General features: G+C 44.4%; 1 protein-coding gene and 1 long non-coding RNA gene across 22 annotated transcripts in view; one reads left to right on the top strand and one right to left on the bottom strand.

The window, feature by feature from the left end:
* KALRN (kalirin RhoGEF kinase) overlaps window positions 1-22532 on the top strand; it is a 690448-nt gene that overhangs the window by 622418 nt on the left and 45498 nt on the right. For 16 of the 21 annotated variants that reach the window (XM_031662269.1, XM_031662306.1, XM_031662320.1 and 13 more), the window contains 11 exons: window positions 2064-2130; window positions 3563-3666; window positions 3849-3918; window positions 4547-4633; window positions 5482-5574; window positions 7035-7085; window positions 7962-8039; window positions 11467-11652; window positions 12029-12200; window positions 16617-16855; window positions 19134-19384. In XM_031662269.1, the coding sequence (XP_031518129.1) occupies window positions 2064-2130; window positions 3563-3666; window positions 3849-3918; window positions 4547-4633; window positions 5482-5574; window positions 7035-7085; window positions 7962-8039; window positions 11467-11652; window positions 12029-12200; window positions 16617-16855; window positions 19134-19384 (1398 nt within the window). Of the gene's footprint in view, window positions 1-2063; window positions 2131-3562; window positions 3667-3848; window positions 3919-4546; window positions 4634-5481; window positions 5575-7034; window positions 7086-7120; window positions 7202-7961; window positions 8040-11466; window positions 11653-12028; window positions 12201-16616; window positions 16856-19133; window positions 20212-22532 lie in introns of those variants that run through there. The other 5 variants (XM_031662338.1, XM_031662345.1, XM_031662341.1 and 2 more) reach the window with 2 other exon arrangements.
* LOC108583844 lies at window positions 1561-21901 on the bottom strand. The gene is made up of 3 exons (XR_001898657.3): window positions 21816-21901; window positions 5348-5470; window positions 1561-1641 (listed from the first exon to the last, which is right to left on the bottom strand). It is a non-coding gene; the product is annotated as an uncharacterized LOC108583844 (long non-coding RNA).

Below are 22532 nucleotides of genomic sequence, written 5' to 3' on the forward strand. Positions count from 1 at the left end.
GAGAAAAAATGAGGCCATGTTGCCATTTTAAATGGCCCTGGCATTTGCACAAAGACTGGGGGAGGTAAGGAATTAGCCATAGAGAGAAAGTGTTCTCGAGAGAGAGAACAGCCGGTGCAATGAATCTAAGAGATTTTCTATGGAAGACCAGCCATTCCCTATCCCTGTGAAAGGAGGTTAGAAGTGGTTCTAACGTGTAGCTGAAATAATTTTAGTTGGACCAAAGAATAACATTTGTTTGTAAATAACTTCTACTAATAAGAACTTACCATGAAAAACATGCCTTGTTGTCAGTTCATTTGGCAATTAATTGTGCACTGCCTTGCAATGCCTAAAATTTAAATCCCTGATGTCACTTTTCAGAATGTCTTTTAATACGTCGTGGTCTCCCCAGATACTTCATTAACCCTTCAAGGGAAAAGATGACAGGTCCACTAGCAGCACCTAATACAGTTCCCTTCTCTAGAGGCTGAGAAGCCAAAGATAGTCCTCATCTGTCAGCAAATAGCTTAGGATAAAAATATCGCTTGGAGACAGAGAGCTGGACTTCATCTCCAGAGGGCCCTCCCAGCCCCACATTCCCACTCTAACTTTCCTGTGGGTTTTCTTTTGCCACTTTCTACTAGGCAGTAACTTGGGCCATGGTAAAGATATATTTAAATGCTTTTATTTGGCCTTGCCAGTTCCTTCCTGTGGCCTAAAACACATGATTGTCTGTGCTGGAGAGGGAGCTGTTGGAAGTGCTGGGTGCACTGATAAAGAAGCGTGTGTTCCTCCGCTTCCTCCCCATTGCCCAGAGGCCCCAGCCCCAGGAATGTGGTGGCTTCTGGGGCTATACAGAGCAAGAATTTCAGATGAATTGCTCCCTGGGTTCAAAATGGTTACCACCCTTGTGCTGGGGTCCCACTTTGACATCTCAGAACTTTATCCCTTCTGCTACTTGGGCCCAAAATTGTGTGGTCCCAGGCAAAACTCGTTCCAATCAGATTGGAAGAGTTTGACTCCAGTAGGTTGCACAGCACCACCCTGCCCCTGTGCACAACTATTAGCATTTTATGTAAAGCTCTTTAGCGTCTGGACAAAAGACAGAAAGAGTGTTTGGGTTTGAGGCTTCAGGGACTCCCAAGAGCCAGTCAGAGTAGTTTACCAGGCAGTGGGCTGCTGGGAAAGAGCATGATTTTTGGACTCTTAAAACAACTGGGTTCAAATCCTGGCTCTGCTACTCACTTTATAATCATGGTCAGGCTACCTAATCTTTCTGTCTCTGCATTTTCATTTATATAAAATAGGCTTTACAATACCTACCTTATTATAAGCATGGGAAAACCCAGATGAAGGGAGTGGCACATAGTGTGGTAGAAAGAATTAACAAGAAAGAAACCAAGAGAGCAAATGTCCTTGTAATTGTTAAATCCTGCATCCTGGAGAAGGTAGGGATGCATTAAAGGTATGATTTTGGTGTGTCTGCAGTCCATCTTTCTGGCCTTGACTGGGGGTCTTCCAGGCCAGTTACCATGGATACCTATCTGAATAGTTGCAACTTCCATATCTTAAAAGCTTCACTTGGTATCTATCCATGTCTTGGAGGACTTACAGGTTGGTAATCAAATTCTTTCTCCTCTTGTTAAGTGAAGAATGGAGCTGAAATGAAGGAAGAAAAGTCTCATCTTGATCCCCCGCCGACCCTGGCCTCAAAGCTTTCAAAACTCAGTTTTGCCAAAATGGTTGTCATTCTTTCTGCCCTCTGTCTATATAATTGTTCAGTTGTAGGTGAGGGAGAAACACGTGAAGAATAGAAAGAAGAATGCTAGGTGCTGAGTGTCATTTTTTGTGTGACTGTTGTATGTCACCTGGGGACATCCTTTCTGACCTTGGTGTCCTCAGCCCTTCAATAGGGCCTTCTGTAGGGAAAGCATCCGTAAGCATCTTTCCCAGGAGATAAATGTGGGTGTTTTAGGGGGTCTTGTCATAAAGGTGCCAAAGTAACTTTTCTGTGAACTTAAGTGAAGATTTTTGGCTTAACAATGAAGAGGAACACTCATTGTTCTTAATCTCCTGCTCAGGTTTGTCCTGAATGAGCTGGTACAGACAGAGAAAGACTATGTCAAGGATCTGGGCATTGTGGTGGAGGTAAGTAGAGGGTTCCAGGTGGGTCTGTGGTCACCCAACCAGGAGCACATTGGACTCTACCTAGGCTAAGGTGTTTTAATCTGATGGTTACATATACTTTACTGTCTGAGCACTTGCAGAAATGAAAATAAAAATGATAATAAGTGAATATGTAGGCAATATTTTTCTTTTCCCCTTGAAATAAGCTATTCAGAGGGAGGTAGAGGCCCGAATGTTATAGCATTTCGGGGAGCCTCTTGGTTAGAGTGGAACTCATTCCACTTTGTTTTTGGTGACCAAGCTATTGTCTTAAGAGCTTTTCTTTGATGTTTAACTATGTGGACATATATTCTTCAGAGCTATGAGCCACATAGGCATAAAACAGGTCATTCTTAGTGGAATCTTAGGGCTTGTACATTTCCGTAGATTTTAAGGATAAGTGTTATAGCTAGCAAAAACACAGATAAAAGGAAAACCCACCAATGAGCAAGGTTGACAGGTCCACAGTTAAGAGTCAACTTGGTAGTAAATTAAACAACTCTAGCTCTGTAGGGATTCACTTACGAGGAACTTAGACACTTGGATGAAAAAAAACCTGAGAAAATAAATAGCTAATTTGAGTGACTTAGAGCCCTATTGTTAATCATCTTGAAAGAACATGAAGTCTAAAAATTATATGCCTACATTGCCTGCTGCTTCCTTACATTTGGCCTGAGTCTCCATCCTGTGAAATCTGCTGACTTAGGGTTTTGTATTTGCTTACCTGAACCTTGGATAAACAGATTAACCAGGCATATAGAAGACCTGAATTTTAACTTATGGAAAGTTATTCTTTTCTTTTTGTGGAGCTGGGGGGGTGGAAGAGGTACAGCAGCTTCCATACGCAGTCCAGCCCAGGAGTAGAGGACGAGGGAATCTGGAGACTGGGAGGCTGAACTGCAGGGAACTCAGACATCAGCGGTGTGATTATGGGACAAGTCATCCAACACCCAGGTGCCTGGGTTTTCTTGTCTGTCAGATGGAGATAATGCTACCTGTCCAACCTCCAAACCTGATGTTAAACCAAAAATGAAATTCTATATGATCGCATTTTATAGACTATAAAGTATTAGCATAGTAAGACTTCTAGGCCAGATGTATCTAATTCTGAGCCTTTACAGACCTGATTAACTTGGACTGGGAGAAGGAAGAGGGACAGCTTATTGTTTTCTTCTGTGCTCTGCTTTCTTAAGGGGACTGGAGACAAAGAAGGGGATCCTGAAACTCATAAAAGTTTTGTCCTTTGCTCTGCACTGGGGGTAAAAGACCTGGTTGAATAGTGAGAAACCATAGAAGCATTTGTCCTCAAACTCACGCAGAGTGTGTGGGCTCGCAGGGGTGCTGTGGTGTGCGGCACGGCCCAGAAAGCTTTCCTCTGAAAATATGCTACTAACAATTGCCTTTGCTGCTGCAGGGCTTCATGAAGAGAATAGAAGAAAAGGGTGTCCCTGAGGATATGCGAGGAAAGGACAAAATCGTGTTTGGAAATATTCATCAGATTTATGACTGGCATAAGGAGTAAGTGTTAACGCTGCCCCGAGTATCCAGTGTCCTGGGAACCCAGGACTTGCGTCCTCTTCCTGCATCTGACTCAAGGGGTAGGGCTTAGGGGAGAGTCTTCTGTCCCTCATCTTATTATTGAGAAATAATACAGTTCTGAATAATGTGGCTTCCTTCTCTTATCCCCTTTCTCCTTTTAGTTTTTTCCTGGCGGAACTGGAAAAGTGTATCCAGGAGCAAGATAGATTGGCACAGCTCTTTATTAAGCATGTGAGTGTCTCCCATCACCTCCTCCCCAACTCCTTCACTAGGCTCATTTATATTCATTTTAAAATCCTGGCCAGGCACAGTGGCTCACACCTGTAATTCCAACACTTCAAGAGGCCAAGGTGGGAGGATTGCTTGAGCCCAGGAATTGAGACCAGCCTGGGCAACATAGTGAGGCCCCCATCTCTACAAAGAATTTAAAAATTAACCAGGGCTGGTGGCACATGCCTATAGTCCTAGCCACTTGGGGGCTGAGGCAGGAGGATCGCTTGAGCCCGGGAGGTCAAGACTGCAGTGAGCCGTGATGGCCCCACCCTGCACTCCAGCCTGGGTGACAGAGCGAGACCCTGTCTCAGAAGAAAAGTAAATAAAATTTCTTCTCTTCTGCTCTTCCTTGACTGACTTTCCTTCTCAGCCCTCTCTGAGTTTTTTTGTTTGTTTTTTTGACCACCATGGCGATTTGGAAAGTGGCTCTTGCCCACCACATTTATATCCCTGGTATTCAGCTGCCTTGGTGCCTCCCCAAGTGCGCCTTTGTCCTTCGTTCACGTGGAGGCCAGCACGGCACTCTGAGATTGAACAAAAGGCACAAGATGCCTGACTGTCCGCATGTCTCTCTCTGTTCTTTCAGGAACGGAAACTGCACATCTACGTGTGGTACTGTCAGAATAAGCCGCGCTCAGAGTACATCGTTGCTGAGTATGACACCTACTTTGAGGTAAGCTATGCGGGCTTTGCTGAACTAGGATGGGAGGAAAACTCAGGCCGAGACAGCCACTTTCAGAAATACCAGACATCATCCATCCATAGGTGACCCCCACACAGCACCGTTGACCCCTTCACGGCAGGAATAGCTGCCTCAACAAAGAAAGCAGCTTCTTAGCTAAATTTTCATGAGCACCTTCACTTGAGAGGAGCGGAGGTGGCCCAGTCTGGGTTCTCATTTGAGAAGCCCCTATTTGCAGAATCAGCCTGAACACAGAGACGGTTTGAGAAGCTCCAGTTCTTCTTAAGTGACCCTGGAGCAGATTGTACCCACCAGTCCCCCAGGGACCACTTACTGAGGAGCCTTCTGTTGGTTGAAGGGGTTGCAGCCACTTCCTAGTCTCTGCTTGGCCTAGCCTGGAAGGATTGATTTTGCGGGCAGAAAGGCAGCACTGTCACTTAGAAAGAGCGCTCAGCTGAGTGTTGGGAGATCTGAGTTTAGGGCCCTGCTCCAAAGGCTTGTGTGTCAAGGAGAAGCCCCTTTTCCCTGCTTTTTCCCTGAAGCAGTGGAGAGAATAAGGCCCCTCCAGCTTGTCTCCCAGGACTGGGGTGAAGACCAAGGTGTGGAAGTACTCACTGTAAAAGCATGGGAGGAAGGCAGGAAGCCAGTGGTGATGTGTGTTACGTGTTGTTCATAACAAGTGAATGGTCCTCTAGGCAATTTTACCTCTCACATTGCTTAAAGATTCTTCAGCTTCATTGGAAAACATGCAGACCTGTCTTCCACGCCTTTGAACCCTGATTCAGAGCACCCTAGTTCTTCAGTTCCTTTTTCTTCTAATATTGCTGCCTGTGTTTCAGGAGGTAAAACAGGAGATAAATCAGAGGCTGACACTGAGTGACTTCCTCATCAAGCCCATTCAGAGAATAACAAAATACCAGTTGCTCCTCAAGGTAAGATGCTGGGAGCCTGGGTCAGGGCTGGAGAAGGGTCCCTCAGGCTCAGAGCAGGTTAGCGTAGTGCTAGGCGTTCTGCCTCCACCACACTGTCCCAAAGGACTGTGAACTGTGGGAGGGGTGGTAGGGACGTGGGAACTTTTATCCGACTGCTGGTTACTCCATCAGCTTTGCCCCCAGATAAACTGCATGACTGTTCTTCCTGCCCTTAAGGTGGCAGGTTGTTACTTGATTTTCCTTTTTCAATTCACATTCTTACTTTGTCTCAATCATTGACTTGATACCTTTAAAAAATAATAAGAATATAAAATCAGAGTGAACTACAAGGGACAAAGAAAGGGAAAGGCAAGGCTTTAGAAACCTTAGATTAGTAATACCTAAAATTTGATTTTATATATATATATATTTAAATATAAAATCAATATATTTTACATATAATCAATATATATTATCAAATATTATATATATTTATTTATATTTGAGGCAGGGTCTCACTCTGTCACCCAGGCTGCAGTGCAGTGGCACCGTCATAGCTCACTGCAGCCTCAAATGCCTGAGCTCAAGCGATCCTCCCTTCTCAGCCTCGCATGTAGCTAGGACAACAGGTGCAAGCCATCATGCCTGGCTAATTTTTTATTTTTTCGTAGAGACAGGGTCTCACTATGTTGCCCAGGCTGGTCTCAAACTCCTGGCCTCAAGCAATCCTCCCACCTCGGCCTCCCAAAGTGTTGAGATCATAGGCATGAGCCACTGTGCCCAGCCTAATTATATTTTAAACAATGGCTTAACTTGATTCATCTTATGGAACTCAGAGGCTAAATAGGAAAGAGAGACTTAACTTTCCTTTCTCTCCTTTCTTGTCATAATCCCCCTTTCCTTCTGTCTTCCCTCCCTCTCACTCTTCCTTCTCCCATAGCTTTGAAATTTTGAGGCTGAGTGCAGTTGCTCACATCTGTAATGCCAGCACTTAGGGAGACTGAGGCAGGTGGATCACCTGAGGTCAGAGTTCGAGACCAACCTGGCCAACCCAAAAATTAGCTGGGTGTGGTGGCACTCACCTGTAATCCCAGCTACTCAAGAAGCTGAGGCAGGAGAATTGCTTGAACCTGGGAGGCAGAGGTTACAGTGAGCCGAAATCGCACCACTGCACTCCAGCCTGAGCAACAGAGTGAGACTCTGTCTCAAAAAAAAGGGAAAAAAAAAGAAAGAAACAAAGTAAGAAAAGAAAAGAAAAGAAAAGAAAAAAGAAAAAGAAATTTTGAGTATTCTGGGAGTTCTCTCTCTGTTACTACATCTTACATGACTCGTAATTTCATTTCTCAGCTACTCTAAACCGTTGCACCTCTGCTGGGAAGGAAAGTCTCCAGGGTGTTATTGTATTTTTATGATAAGTTGTTTCCCCGCTGTTTGACTAATTTTACCCCTTCCCACACTCCCCTGCTTCCCCTACTTGTTAGGACTTCCTGAGATACAGTGAGAAGGCTGGTTTGGAGTGCTCAGATATCGAGGTGAGTTTTCTGCTTGTAACGCTTGCTGTTCTTAGGGGCCATATTGGTTATCTCTCTCTAGAGGGGAAAAGATTGCCTCAGGAAGACCATGGATCCAGGTGCATCCCTCTCGGACAGTAAGAGGCTCTTGTAAACAGCTTTGTACCTGCTTGAGGAATGGCAAGTGTTAACACAGCGTTTCCTAGAACTCGATAACGTCTGTCCTGGGGTGGACTACAGCTGAGCCCCACTGGTGTTCTTTAGGTTCCTGGTGACACATAGTAGGAAAGGGTTACCCCTTAATATCCTTCAGAGATTAGATGTAAGTTGCACAAAAGCCTCAGTACGCAATTTTATTCGTGAAGGCAAGTATTATTTGAGTCAAACATATAAAGTATTCCATTTTCACCTCCCTATCCAAACCCTGCAGACTACTTCCAAGTGAAGTCCTTTGAGACAATGTTACCATGGGATTATTTTAAGCCAGAGAGGTTACAGACCATTCTGACAGATTATTTTAGTTTAAGACCTCTAGTGGCTCACAAGCCAGGCTAAGCTGTTGCCTGGGCAGCCAGGAAGCAACAGAGAGAAGAAAGAAAATCTGAGAAGGCAAGGGACTTGATGAACAAAAACAGGAAGGTAGGGAAAGGAGGAGCTGAGTAATATTCCCCCAACATATGCTCAGTGACTGACATGGAGCCCCTGTGCTGAGGACCAACACCCCCTCTCTGGAACAGAAAGCCCCATACTCTCTGAGTGGACAGCAGGAACCAGTGTCCCTTCCTAGAATAAAGGAGCCACCAGAGATGAAGTCCCTGTTTTCCAGCACTGAATTACCAAGAGCTTCCTACCTGAGTGCTGTTCCCCCTCCTGAGTGACGATTGTTCTTTCCCACAGAAAGCAGTGGAGTTAATGTGCCTTGTTCCCAAACGTTGCAATGACATGATGAATCTAGGACGTCTGCAAGGCTTCGAGGTGAGTCTTTAAGAATGCGTCTAAGCCCACTCTCTCCAGGACAGTAGAAGTCCAAGCTGTTGCGGCTTCCTCCCTCCGAAGCCCTGTGTCCTGCCTCTGCCTCCTTCATTCACTCACCACTATGCCTTCATGCCTGGGCCCCTCTGGTTCACAGTCCTGGAAGATGCATCTCTTTAGGAAGTCCAGCAGTAGGGAGGTCATAAGAAGTTACAGAGCATTTGGCCAAACCAAAGTCAGAATTCCAAGGAGATTGGAAAGACCCAGAGTTCTTTTTTTTTTTTTTTTTTTTTTTTTTTTGATGGGGTTTTGCTCTCGTTGCTCAGGCTGGAGTGCAATGGCGACACAACCTCTGCCTTCCAGGTTCAAGCGATTCTCCTGCCTCAGCCTCCCAAGTAGCTGGGATTACAGGCATGCACCACCACACCTGGCTAATTTTTTGTATTTTTAGTAGAGACCGGGTTTCTCCATGTTGGTCAGGCTGGTCTTGAACTGACCTCAGGTGATCCCCTGCCTCAGCCTTCCAAAGTGCTAGGATTACAGGCATGAGCCACCACTCCCAACTGTTTCCTTTTTTTTTTTTTTTTTTTTTTTTAATAAGCACATCAATCATATTCTATTAGGGCTCACTTGCATGACTACTTCACTTTAACTTGATTGCCTCCGTAGAGACCCCATTTCCCAATAAGGTGACATGCTGACATTCTGGCAATTAGGGGCCAGGACTTCAACATAGGAATTGATGAGGGGCATGGAAGGAGAGAAAACACAGTTCAGCCCATAACAGTGAACCTTTGAAGAGCAAATTGACTTTCTAATTTAAACTGAATAACTGACTATTATTAATGTATATCCAAACCTAATAAATTAGCCACACATAATATGTTTTTAAGATTAATATGATAAAATTGGAACTGACACAATTATTGATTGGTACCTAGTAGTTGTTGATCCCTTTAGATAAAGATGTGTATCTTCTATTTCCCAGCAGTCTGAAACCTAAGCTTTCATTATTCCTTTTTTGGGGCAAAGGGATTCCTAGAATTTGAGATAACTAAGAAATAAATGGCTTGTTTTTTTTCTGGCTACACTGGAATGGAATAGATACAAGACAGATATATAGTTGACTCATACTCATACCACTATATGAGTAATTTAGGGGATAGTGTATTTAAGTTTGAGTTCATGCATTGGATTCATGACATTGTTGAGCCAAATTCTCTTCTCCTCCTTGCCCTTCCAGCCCATCCCATGTGTCCCTGTCTGGTTTTCATGCTTTGCTGTGACAGGAACTATGTGGACGGTTTTCTTTGCTGTGCGTTTTTCATAAGCTCTTGATCTTCCAAAGCAGGCCGGAGGCATTAGTGTAAGCAGGGTTACTCGGCAGACACACACTGAGTTCTTAACTATTTTTCTTCAGTCATACTGGGTGGAGTTTTATACTTTTTCCCTTGGCATTACATCAGGACTGAGGCTATACTGAACAAACCAAGAGATCCCTTTTGCTCTTCAACCTTGAAGACCCCATGTTTTCTGAACAGGAGACTAACTGTGCTTCTCTGGGTCTCTGGAGGAAGTGACCACCGGCAGGAGTGGCATCTGATTGTGCTGTCTGCCCCAAGTTAAACTTCACAGGAGCTGTGTTGTTCATGTGCATGTGCGCGTGTGTGTGTCCATGTAAGGGCACACACAAGCACGGAATCAAGCTTTTAAGTTAAGCACTGCTCTCTCCTGTTTTTGTTAAGCCACCAGAACCTGCTTTTGGCATTCCTTCAGGTAACTGGGAAGGACAGTGAGCATGTGTCTATTCCCTCAGCCCATGGCTTTGGGCTTGAGAGAAGTTAGAGCCTCCTCTTTTAAATTCCCCCCCACTTTCAAATCCTTTGGCTTTCCCTTTGATGCTGGCCGAGCTATAAGCCATGATAGGTTCTTATGTAATATTAATAGAGCTTTCCTGGCTAGCTGGTCACTGGCTTAATATTAACTTTGGACCAGGGTAGAGATAAGCCTGTTTGGCTGCTGACATTGGCAGTAAGGAGCCATGATCCAAGCAGAGGGCAGGCACTTCTCAGGAACACAAAAGAAAAATAACCCTTCTGCTGGGTAGTGTTTGGAATAAGGCATCACATGAAGGGAATGGCCACATTTGCGCCGAAGGACAGAGTTGTCGCCTGAGAAGGAGTACCTGCATTTCAGAGGAGGCCCTCAGATTGCTCTCTCTGATGTCAGGGTCTTCTTGTTGCAAAGCAATAGAAATGCAAGGTGCTCTGTCAGAGTCTGGGAAGACTTTCTGGGTTGGGCCATATTCCCTTTGAAGCTGTGAAGATGTCTCTGAAAATCTCATTAGAAACTGACAAACCAAATAGGTTCTACCTCCTCAGTTAGGTGTCAGGTGGCCTAGTAGCTAGAATCATTTTTTTTTTTTATTAATTTTTAAAAATTAATTTATATGTATATTTATTTTGATACAGAATCTCGCTCTGTTGCCCAGGTTGGAGTGAAGTGGTGTAATTTCGGCCCACCACAAGCTCTGCCTCCCAGGTTCAAGTGATCTTCGTGCCTCAGCCTCCCCATAGCTGGGACTACAGGCACACACCACCACACCCAGCTAATTTTTATATTTTTAGTAGAGATGGGGTTTCGTCATGTTGGGCAGGCTGGTCTCGAACTCCTGACCTCAGGTGATCCACCTGCCTTGGCCTCCCAAAGTTCTGGGATTACAGGCGTGAGCCACCGCACCCACCCTGGAGTCATTTTTAGAAGAATCACAGAAACCAGAAAAGTATCTACCAGCATATAAAATGTGGAGATCTATCTATAGTACCCCCAACTTTACCTGTTGGCCTATAACTAGAAACTAAGATTGCAGAATTTCCCCATCCTAAAATAATTGAAGAAGAGAGGGGAGTGACTTATCCGAATATTTGTGGTCCTGCCTTCATCACTTCCCTTGTCTACAGGTGAGTCCAAGGTTGGTGGCCATGAGAATGCCCTTGGTCCTTGGCCCATACTGCAAAGGAACCAGGCAGGCACAGTTCTCAGAACTCTGAGGATGGAAAGGCCACTTGTAGCTCCAAGTGTCACCTACTTTCCATTGTCCTTTCAATAAAAAACAAGAAGGACCAGGATTATGTCTTTTCTGCTAATAATGTTACCTTCCTGCCTTCTGGCATTTGCCTGGAGCTGTTTCTCAGGGGTTCCACAGCTTGCTTTCCCTTTCCCTCCAGGGCCCTTGTGTGAGCAGGAAAATGGCCAAGGTCGGCCCCCGGATGAGTGGGTGGGTCCCAATTCAGTCTCTTCCTAGAGCCCTGAGGATTTTGATGTCAGATCTGTTGTCCGTATCCCCAGATGGGGAGGTTCTCTGGACCCAGAGGGCAGTGGCCATCTCCCCATTTTTCATTCACTTCACCCCAGCCCCTCTTTCCTTCAGGGCACCCTGACTGCTCAGGGGAAGCTGCTACAGCAGGACACATTCTATGTGATTGAGCTGGATGCAGGCATGCAGTCCCGGACCAAAGAGAGGCGCGTGTTCCTCTTTGAGCAGATTGTCATCTTCAGTGAACTGCTCAGGAAGGGATCCCTCACCCCTGGCTACATGTTCAAAAGGAGTATCAAGGTGAGGATCCCAATGGTGATATGAAGGGGCAAGGAAGAGCTCAGTTTTTGGGAGCTGCTTCCCTAAGACAAGGCACTGGAGTCGTGACATCCAGAACCATGAAGATCTTTCAGCTAATAACCTTCGGTCATGGAGGTTGAACGACAGTGATTATCTGTGAGCTGAAGTGATAGGCTGAGCCAGTCTCCAGCATGATCCTGCAGGTTCCCTGGGACCATGTCACTCACCCAGAGACAAAAACCTAAGTACTGTCCTGCTAGATCCAGGGCAAAATTTGGAAGCTTGTCCTGAAATAGAAACTTTGAGGAACAGTAATATGTTGCTGATATTTTAAAAATCTCTTAAATATAAAAAGGATCAACTTGTTTTCTTCCAGATGAATTACTTGGTCCTGGAGGAGAATGTGGACAATGATCCCTGCAAGTTTGCACTCATGAACAGAGAGACTTCTGAGAGGGTCATTCTGCAAGCCGCCAACGCTGACATCCAGCAGGCCTGGGTGCAGGACATCAATCAAGTCTTAGAAACACAGCGAGACTTTTTGAATGGTGGGTGCTGGGCTTGGTTTCTTGCAGGGCCATGTCAGGGGACTCCACAACTTCTGAGCTTCCTTGGGTCTGGGTTCATGGTGAGTTATGAACCCAGATCACATTTTATGGAACTCCAACTTTGTAGTTTTCAGAAACACTTTTGAATTTTTCTGAATCTGAATACACAGGAAGAACAGATAGGGTATGGAAAAGAAGCTCCATCTTTCTGATAGAAGAGATTTCGCTTATGGGACACAGGATATATGTCTTGTTGCCATCACTACCGCCTGGTACTAATTTGGGCAAAAGTCTGAGGTAGGCATATCCTCTGTGTCTAAGGGGCCAGGGCCGGCTAGAAATGACATGTGTTTTTCCACTTTTCATAGCTTCTCTAGTGTTAACTAGAGATAAATGAGAGTTTGGCCAATCAGTTCAAATCCCTCCTCTGCTCCCAACAGTGTGAGAGCCTAAATAAGCCACGTTGCTAGCCAGCCTTACCCCTTTTAAATGAGAATGATTGCTAACTTTAAATTTCTGTAATACCCTGAAACTTCCTAGAAGAAAATTGGTGGTTACACAGGGGGTGTAGCTCTCTGTGGCCCTTGCAGGAGCTCCCTCATGAGTGGTGTGAACTGAAGTGAAGTAGAGTTGCCACTTTGAATATATTTTTTTATTTTTTCCTCTGCTGGGGTTTTCTTCACACTGAGCTTGGCATGGGAAAGGGGTGTGCGATTTTAAACTAGTGGCTGATCTCTGCTGACTTGGTTAGCTCTGACATCTAACCAAGCAGAAACAGAGCTTGTAGTTGAATGCAAGATGTAACTAGTAATGAAGTAAACCTGAAGACTCAGCAATCACATATGCCTGGATAGACACACATACACACACACACACACACACACACACACACACACACACACACCTTTGGGTATACCACCTCTTCCTGCCTGTCCTGAGATCTCTACTACATGGCCATATGTGCTCACATGAGTGCACACAAAGGTACACACATGTACACATGTACAGGCCCACCCTTGGGTGTGTCACATTTTCATGCCAGTACTAGGATCTGGACTCTCAAATGATCCAGATACAGCATGTTCTGGGTGTCTAGAATGGAACTGAATGCTGAAGGGAAAGATAAAAGGTGACATACGAGTTGAGGACCTTGAGCAGGTCATGACATTTCTCTGGGCCTTGTGACTGGTTTTGTGAAAAAGAGAGTTCAGGTAGATATACTCTGCCCATGCTGGCATGCTCCATGATGAGCCAGTCTTCCTGGAAGCAGGAAACCTGGCATCCTCCCTACAATATCAGTTTCCCTATATTATAAGGGATTTAGCACAGTGTTTTAAAGACAAATAGAAGAAGATCACGTAACAGGATGCCACGACTTTTTAAGATAGAACATGAGACTTCAAAGCAATTTTGCACTTACAGAAAGTATTTTTGGGCCAGGCTCCTGGCCCTCAACTGTAAAAAAATTTGGTGAAAAACAACTAGACTAAGTGATCTCTAGGATTCTTTTCACTCTAAAATATCTAAAATTAAACACCAGCCCAGCCCTGAGGGATGGTCATGAAAGTTGTGTATGGCTTATGATTTCTGAATATATGACTTCAAATGAACACTTTTGTTGATAAAATAATTTTATGCAAAAATGTGTGCATATATAAAATATATCCATTTAAATTGCATTCTATTAATTAGGAGTTTCTGATAGATTCTAAGCAGAAATTAGGAATTTTAAAATTCATCAATTTGGGACAAAAGAAAAATAAGGTATAACAGTAAGTTGAAACAAGAAGTTATTGACCTAACAATAATGGCTCCTGTATATTGAATCCTTGCTCTGTGTCAGGCACTATGCTAAGCATTTTACGTGGTTTTTCACATTTAATCCTCACGTCAACATGGAGAGGTAAGTACTCTTGTCCTACTTTTTTTCAAGTGAGGAAAAGGAGACTCAGAACTTGTCTAAGGTCACAGAAACAGTGAGCAATAGAAACAGGACTTGAATCCACAGCTACAGGACTTCAAATTAAGGTTGTGAACCACAGAACTGCAGTATAGGTGCTAGTGTTAGAGCACTCATTTATTTAATTATGATCTCCCTAGCAACCAAAGTGAAGAAAGAAGCAGGATCAGACATGAGACACTGTATCAATCAGTCAAAAACAAACCCTGTAGGGATGCAGTTTTCTTGATTCTGAGAATTACGTTATGCAAATGGAGGTTGGTGAAAGAATACAGGCTGTCCATTTAGCTTATTTAAGAAAGCATACTATTTTCAAATGTTTTAGCACAATTATTGTAAATAACCAGGTAATATCACAATTCCATATGATGGGAATTGATTCATAAAATCAGTTTGATAAGGCCTACTTTATAACTCTGGTATGTACTTAGAACTTGGAACTGTATTTATTTAGGCATAGTCAATGATTCAGACCTTTACTTGGTTCCAAGAGACCTTTCTCTTAATGAATCATGAAGATACAGTCAGCCCTTGGTATCCACAGGGGATTGGTTCCAAGACCTCCTGAGGAAACCAGAGTCTGTGGATGCTCAAGTCCCTTACATAAAATGGCATAGTGTTTGCATATGACCTATGTACATCATCCTGTATACTTCAAATCATCTTTAGATTGTTTATAATACCTAATATAATATATATGATGTGTAAATAATTGTTATACTATATTGTTTATGGAATGACAAGAAAAAAAAAACTCTGTACATGTTCAGTACAGACTACAACCATCTTTTTTCCATCTTCTTCCCCCATATATATATATTTTTTTTTTCTTTCTTTTTTTCTTTTTTTGAGACAGTCTCTCACTCCGTCACCCAGGCTGGAGTGCAGTGGCAAGATCTTGGTTCACTGCAAATCTCCACCTCCTAGGTTCAAGTGATTCTCGTGCCTCAGCCTCCCAAGAAGCTGGGATTACAGGCGTATGCCACCACGCCTGGCTAATTTTTGTATTTTTAGTAGAGACAAGGTTTCAAGTGATCCACCCGCCTTGGCCTCCCAAAGTGCTGGGATTACAGGCGTGCACCACTGCGCCTGGCCTTTCCCATATATTTTCAACCCGCAGTTGGTTGGATCCATGGTGTTGACCGTGTTACCGAACTGGGTTATCATCTCCTAAATACTTAATGCCCACAAAACGCTCCTCAGTGAGAGAGGCAGTGCTCTGGTGGGCCCGTTATTACTTTGACACATACAAGAGACAAGGATGTGATGATGGACCAGGGCCAGGCTCCTACTTACAGAGATGTGTGCAGGTATCTCAGAGCCCATCTTTGCTTCTGAGACCTCAAATAGAAAGGAAGTGTGGCCCTGTGTTGAGTCCTGTTGAGGTATGTACCTATCACAGTAGCAACATCCTTCTAATTGAGAAGTTCTCTGGGCCCCAGGTGTTCACCCACTTAAATAGTTGTTACAGTGCAAACTGATAAAAATGACATAATCGGTCAACCCTTGAAGTCATTCTTAAAGAATTGGACCTGTATGGCATTTGCCTGGCTCTCCCTCTGTAGTTCTCAGACCTTACAACTTTGTTACCTTAAACTCAATAAAACAAAACTCCAGTCTTCCCCTTCACATCAGCTTGTTCTCCTGTCTTGTGAGTTCCACTGACTGCCATCCTCCAAGTCTCCAAACCTGAACCATCCTCGATTCTTGCATTGCTTTCCCACCTAGGCTGTCACAGTCTCATCTCTCCCGACCTCACCCCAGCCGCATCTATTCCACATCCCCCGGTCCCGCTCTCCTAGACCTTCTGCCTCTCGCTTTTACCATTCCATGGCTTCTGAATTAGACAAGAAGCCTTCTGTCTCCAGTGCCTCCTCCTAACCACTACAAGGTTACTGTTCCTCAAATGTGGCTCTCTGATGATAGAATCTGAATTTAAAGCTTTAAAGTTCATTCCATCCAGTTACTTTTCATGACCTTCAAAATTTGGTCCAGATTCACTGGCCTCACTTTCTAGACTTTTCATACCATGGCATGTCCCACCTCACAGACCTTTCTCATTTCCTCTTCCTCCAGGGAGACCCAAGGCCCTAGGCACTCTGACTACTTCCTGTTCCCCTCACCAGCACGTCACACTTGCTTCCTTCCTCCATCCTAAGTGGCAGAGTCTGGCCACAGTTGTCTTCCGAAGCTCTTTGTCACCACCACCACCACACATATTACAGAGCCTTCTCTCTCTTTGCATAACCCTTGGCACCTCACATATGGCACCATTTTGTTTTTTGTATTTTCATTATTTAGGTAGATGTCTTAGTTCTCACACTGCCTTAAAATCAAGGGTAGTGTTTTTCTCGCTTATCCACACGATGCCTAACATAAGGCCTTGGGCCTAAGAGGCCTCCAAATCCTTGTGGAATTCCCAACGCTTAGAGTAACCACCTGCTCTTATCCCACAGCACTGCAATCACCCATTGAGTATCAGCGGAAAGAAAGGAGCACAGCCGTGATGAGGTCTCAACCTGCCAGGCTTCCCCAAGCCAGCCCCAGGCCCTACTCCTCTGTTCCTGTGGGCTCAGAGAAGCCCCCAAAGGGCTCCAGCTATAACCCACCTCTGCCTCCCCTGAAGATATCTACCTCCAATGGCAGTCCAGGGTTTGAATACCACCAGTCTGGGGACAAATTCGAAGCCAGCAAGGTAAGTGACAACTCATTACTCCCACCCTTGTCACTATGAGGGCACAGCCTCAGGGATTACTTTAGGAAGAGATAGAGTCTTGGTCTGTCACCCAGTCTGGAGTGCAGTGGCGTGATCTCAGCTCACTGCAACCTCTGCCTCCCAGGTTCAAGCGAATTCTCCTGTCTCCGCCTCCCGAGTAGCTGGGACTACAGGTGCCCCACCACACCCAGCTAATTTTTGTATTTTTAGTACAGATGGGGTTTCACCATGTTGGCCAGGCTGGTCTCAAATTCCTGGCCTCAAGCGATATGGCCACTTCAGCCTCTCACAGTGCTGGGATTACAGGCGTGAACCACTGCGCCCAGCCAGGAAGTGGCATCTTTGAATGCTTGCCGATTATTTTAGCAGGAACAGCCCACTAAGTACAGTCTAGTCTCAATTTTGTTTTTCTTTCCCCATAAATTGGGTGAGTTATACCAGTTTCCTCTAGCAATCATAAAAATGGGTGATTTTTGCTAAATAGAATAGTTGCGGTGTGGATCATCTTCATCTAAAAGTCACTGCTATAGTGTTTGACATCTTAAAAAGAGATCACCCTTTCTAATGATGATCTGCCTTGAGCACCTACTGAAAGAAGTTCACAGTTCTTCACCATCCATTGGCTGATGTGGAAGGGAAGTCGATCATCAGTGTGAGAATGGGAGAAGTCTAACTTGGATTGAATGTTTGTCATAGATAATCCACAATTCAAACATCACCATGAGGCGAGTCAAAGACTCAAGCATAGATTTAGTCTACACAGCTATTTCGCCCCACAAGGTAGGTAGAACAGGAGAGAAATGGGAAAAGTGCTAGATTAGGAATCAGGCAAACCTGGTTTCTATTCCCAATTCTGCAACTCACTTGCTTTAGAACATTAGCAAGTTAGTTAACCTCATTAGGCCTCAGTTTTCTCTAGAACTCAGTGGCTCTATGAATAGGAACACTTACATTTTTTATCTACGTGTTCCAATTTTATAGTTTTATTTCTTCCCAAAATTATTAGTTTATATTGGTTATGTTAAAAAATAATTAGTGTCCAAGTTCAATCCTGTATTAGAGTAACTAGACCAATTTGTTCCATCATATCACCTGGAAATGATTTTCTACCTTAAAAAACAATCCTGCCTTTGGGAGTAAGTTGAAGGCACTTTGGCATTTTGTCAAACATATCAGGCCAGATGCGCTGGCTCACGCCTGTAATCCCAGCGCTTTGGGAGGCCAAGGCAGGGGGATGGCTTGAACTTGAGAGCTCAAGACCAGCCTGGGCAACATAACAAGAACTTGTCTCTAATAAAACTTTAAAAAAAAAATTAGCCAGGCGTGGTAGCATGCACCTGTTGTCCCAGTGACTAAGGCAGGAGAATCACTTGAGCCTGGGAAGTCGAGGCTACAGTGAGCTATGACTCTGCCACTGCACTCTAGCCTAGGTGACATAGCAAGACCCTGTCTCAAAAACAGCCAAACAAAAAGTATATATTGAATAATTTGTATGTATATCCTGTATGTATATACATACAGAATATGTATGTGTGTATATACAGAATATATATGTATGTTCTGAAGACTTTCTGACTCTTACCATGCTCTATGAGGCAGCCAGACCTCCTTGGAAAGTTACAAGTCTGTCTAGATGCAGCTGCCCTGATACAGACTCACATGAAAAGGTCATGGACAGCATCTCTTGTATTAATGAGTAAGGGAGGGTACCTGGTGCCTGCAGGAAGTTGGGTAAGGGTAGGTCATGGCCTTGCCTTTGAACTGGGCAGAGATAAGAGGGTCAGAATATAGAGTAAAGCCAATGCATTTTCAAAAAGAGAAAAATTTAATATCAAACAATCCATGTTCTTTTCATTGAAGAATTGTGACCCCTGACATGACCCTTATGCTGACCTCACTCTGCCCAGGTGCTTACATATCCCTATGCCAGTGCCAGGTTCTTCCTTTCACTTGTAAGAGAATGCTGGCAGGAAGGTTGTATGCTAGGAAGGGGCTTCCAGGTCGAAGGTGTGTTTGTACCTTTATGTGGGCTGGAGCCTATTCACCCTGGATGATAATATTGTTGAAACATTGCTATTAAAAAACATACTTTCAGAGCACCTTATTAATATTATGTCATTACTCAAGAGCGAATGCTGCCCGCTGCCTACCCTGCTAGTGGGAGATTTGGCCTTGAACCATTGGGTAGGGTGCCGAGCAAGCCCACGTGAACTAGCGTCCTTGTGTTTGTGCCCCTCTTACCCTTATGTCCCAGCAGAACGACCTGGGAGGCTGCAATGGGACCTCGTCCATGGCCGTGATCAAAGATTACTACGCACTGAAGGAGAATGAAATCTGTGTGAGCCAAGGTGAGGTGGTCCAGGTCCTCGCCGTCAACCAGCAGAACATGTGTCTGGTGTACCAGCCTGCCAGCGACCATTCCCCCGCCGCCGAGGGCTGGGTCCCAGGCAGCATCCTGGCGCCCCTCACCAAAGCCACAGCAGCAGAAAGTAGTGACGGGAGCATCAAGTAAGTGCCTCGTTGGCTTCCCCGGGAGAGGAGTTTGAGGATTAAAAATATTCAGAAACAAACAAAAGAACACAAAAATGCAAACACACGGTAGGGAATTACTGCTGCTTATTCTCAACAGTGCCACGGAACCAGTGTTTGAGTGCTGGCACCAAACACAGCATGGGGCATCCAGGCTGGAGTGGTCCAGTTTTTTTTGTTGGTGGTGGCAGTGTTTTTTCTTTCCTTTTGTTTTGTAATTTTCTGTTCATTTTTTCTCTTTTTTCCCCCCACTCATTAAGAAAAGAACCCTACTGAAACCCTAGGTGACAGAAGGTGTGCTTTCTGTTGCCACATTTGACCCACCACAGGACTCACTGGACTGGACTGCTATTTATATTGTATTAAGTAACTGATATATATATATATATATATATTTTTTTTTTTGATTGACACCAAAAAATTACCTTGGCACAAATGCCAAACCTGTGAAGGTCAGAGGCCCGCTGCTTCTCCCAAGAGGGAGGGAACTTTTTGGTTGTCTGTGGTAATTCCTCTGTACAGATTGTAACTTTTTAAAAATTCCCTTCGACCCCGTCACTTGAATATATGTTCATAGTAATTTGTAAGATACTTCTTTTCCTTATTTTGGTTGCAAAGACCCTTCCGAACACATTCCTGTATAAAGTATTTTGCACTATTTAAAGAAACCCATATGGATGAAGTCAGGTTGTGCAATATGATGGCGTCACAATGCTCATCGTTGTACCTGTCATGTAACTAATCAGTTTAAATGTACTATTTTAAATATGTAAAATAAATTTTCACCATGAGCATGTTTTAATGAAGTTAAAGACTAGTTGACCCTTTTTCCCCCCATTTCACTATTCTTGGACTTTCAAATGTGCAAACAATTCTTCTTTTCCTTTTCTTGTTTTTTTCCTTTTCTATATTTTAGGTTTTGGGTGAATGCATTGACATTTTTTTTTCCTACACAAAAAGTACTTTTGTTGCTAAAGTTCTGACCCTGGCCTTCCCTCCTAAACAGCCCCTGTTTATTTTCCCTAACCTCTGAGATGAGGGAAGGTACAGATTCGATGCTGTCTGACTGGTTCCCTGCAACTGGGCAGCCCTGAAGTGCTGATGTCAATGAATGACCAGAGTAGAAGGCAGTGTTTGGCTGGCATTCCCCGCTGCTTTCCATGCTGCATAGTGATCCATGGAAGACCATGGTGCAGGGGGCTCCCACGAGCTATCTGAGCAGTGGCACCAGCAGAACTGCACTGCTTTGGCCCTCTCTCTAGGACAGGGGGTAGCAGCTACTGACATCCCCCTGGCCTCACTAGGTAACCACAGGCCCAACCAAAAATTCACAGTGGCCCCTAAGGCACAATAGCCCCCATGCATTTTATCCTAAGTACACTTGTTTTGGGTGCCTTTTAGGAAGCCTTGGGATAAAGGCCCTCGAAGCACTGAAGTTTTTATTAATCAGGGGACTTGCAGAGCTAACTCTTAATGATTTATCCTCTAAATATCCAGGTACTAAACACTTCTTCCTCCCTATCTTTGGTTCTGTTGGCCACTTATCCATACATTCCATGGGAGGGAAGATAAAAGGATGTCAAACCGAGCAAAAGAGAGCAGATTGAAATACATATGGGTCATTTTGATTTCTTGTCAGTCGCTCTTGCACAAGGGTTGGGGGTGTGTGTGGAGGGGAGCAGTGGACTGAAAGAGGTTGTCAGTATTTACCAGTGGAGGACACTCAGCACACCCTCCCCAAGGCCTGCCATAACCACAGGGGTCAGAATTCGTTGTGATGCCTACAGGACAACCGTCACTGAAACCCTGTGTCCACATCAGTCCCCGGGCTTGCAACCAAGAGATGGAAGCTCCCCAAACCATGATGACGAGTTCTTCTGGGAAGAAGAATATTAAACCAAGCCTGTCCTGCCATTTATACTACTCTGAGTCTTCCTTCCAAACATGAAATGTTATTGCTCATATTTCTAGTTTTTCACCAAGCATTTTAAATAACCCAGAGTTTAATAAATGTAGAAACACGCCCCTACATGGACATGCACGTACACAATGTGCTGCCTGCCCTGGGAGTCCTTTCAGCAGGGATCTCCCTGACTCGAGTTGTTCTCAGAAGGAGCCAGGGACATGGATTTTGGAGTAAAGTTATCAAAGTCTGAAGTTAACAGGCTGATGCCATCTAAGATTGCTTGGCTGGTTCTTACTCAGATTCATCAGTTGGAGCAAGGTGCTGGTATGCAGGGGACAGTAGACAGCCTGACTAGTTAGGAGATACAGGAGAAGGTCTGGGTTTTTTAAGGAGCCCACTTTCCCACAACATTCAAGCATATTACTACAATTGCTTTTTCCTGCTCAGAAGGTCGAACCTGTGTGTTAGGGGATAAATATTTTTGGAGCACCTTCCTCAACGTACCCTTAAAATCCTGATGTATGTGGAGCATTTTGGAGGAGATGCTCTGTATTTTGCAGCAGCTTCCTTCTTCCTAAATCTCCTCTGCCTCTCTCCCATAATGGAGGCTCATCTCATGGAGCCCTGTCTGCATAGGCCCACCTTTGACAGGGAGATACTGAAGGGAAGCCACGTCTCACTTATTCCAGACAACAATTAGAACTTCTTTCAAGCTCTGTGACCTCACCTGAAACTGATGATGCCTGCTCAGGGTCACTGACACTGTTTGTGACTTGGCTTTTGGTATCTCTGTCTTTGAGATCTGATATTTACAGAATATAAGGGCTCTACTCTGAGCTTGTCTTCAGAGGTCTGTGAAGAAGTTGCTCCCAGGACCCTTTGTGGGAAGAAAGAAGTTAGGATGAAAGGCCTATTGAAAAGCCATTGCTGCTCTCACCTCCCTGGGAGTACACATTAGGTCTTATCCTAACAGGGAAGCTCTAGGACCTCTAGAGGCTGACAAAGCCATGTATTCACAAACACTGAGTGATATGGAGACTAGAGACCGAGAAACTCTTTGCCCTAAAATATCCAGATAAATGAGCAATGCTCCACTGTTTTTTAAGCAAATGCCTGCCCCAGAAAATCCTGTCTGATCAACATTATTTGGGAGTGGCCCCGCCCAAATACAAATCATGAGGTAGAACTCTCAACATCATCCTTTTGGGTCTTTCTGTCTGG

Source organism: Papio anubis, chromosome 2 (genome assembly GCF_008728515.1).
Source record: "Papio anubis isolate 15944 chromosome 2, Panubis1.0, whole genome shotgun sequence".
Lineage (NCBI taxonomy): Eukaryota > Metazoa > Chordata > Mammalia > Primates > Cercopithecidae > Papio > Papio anubis.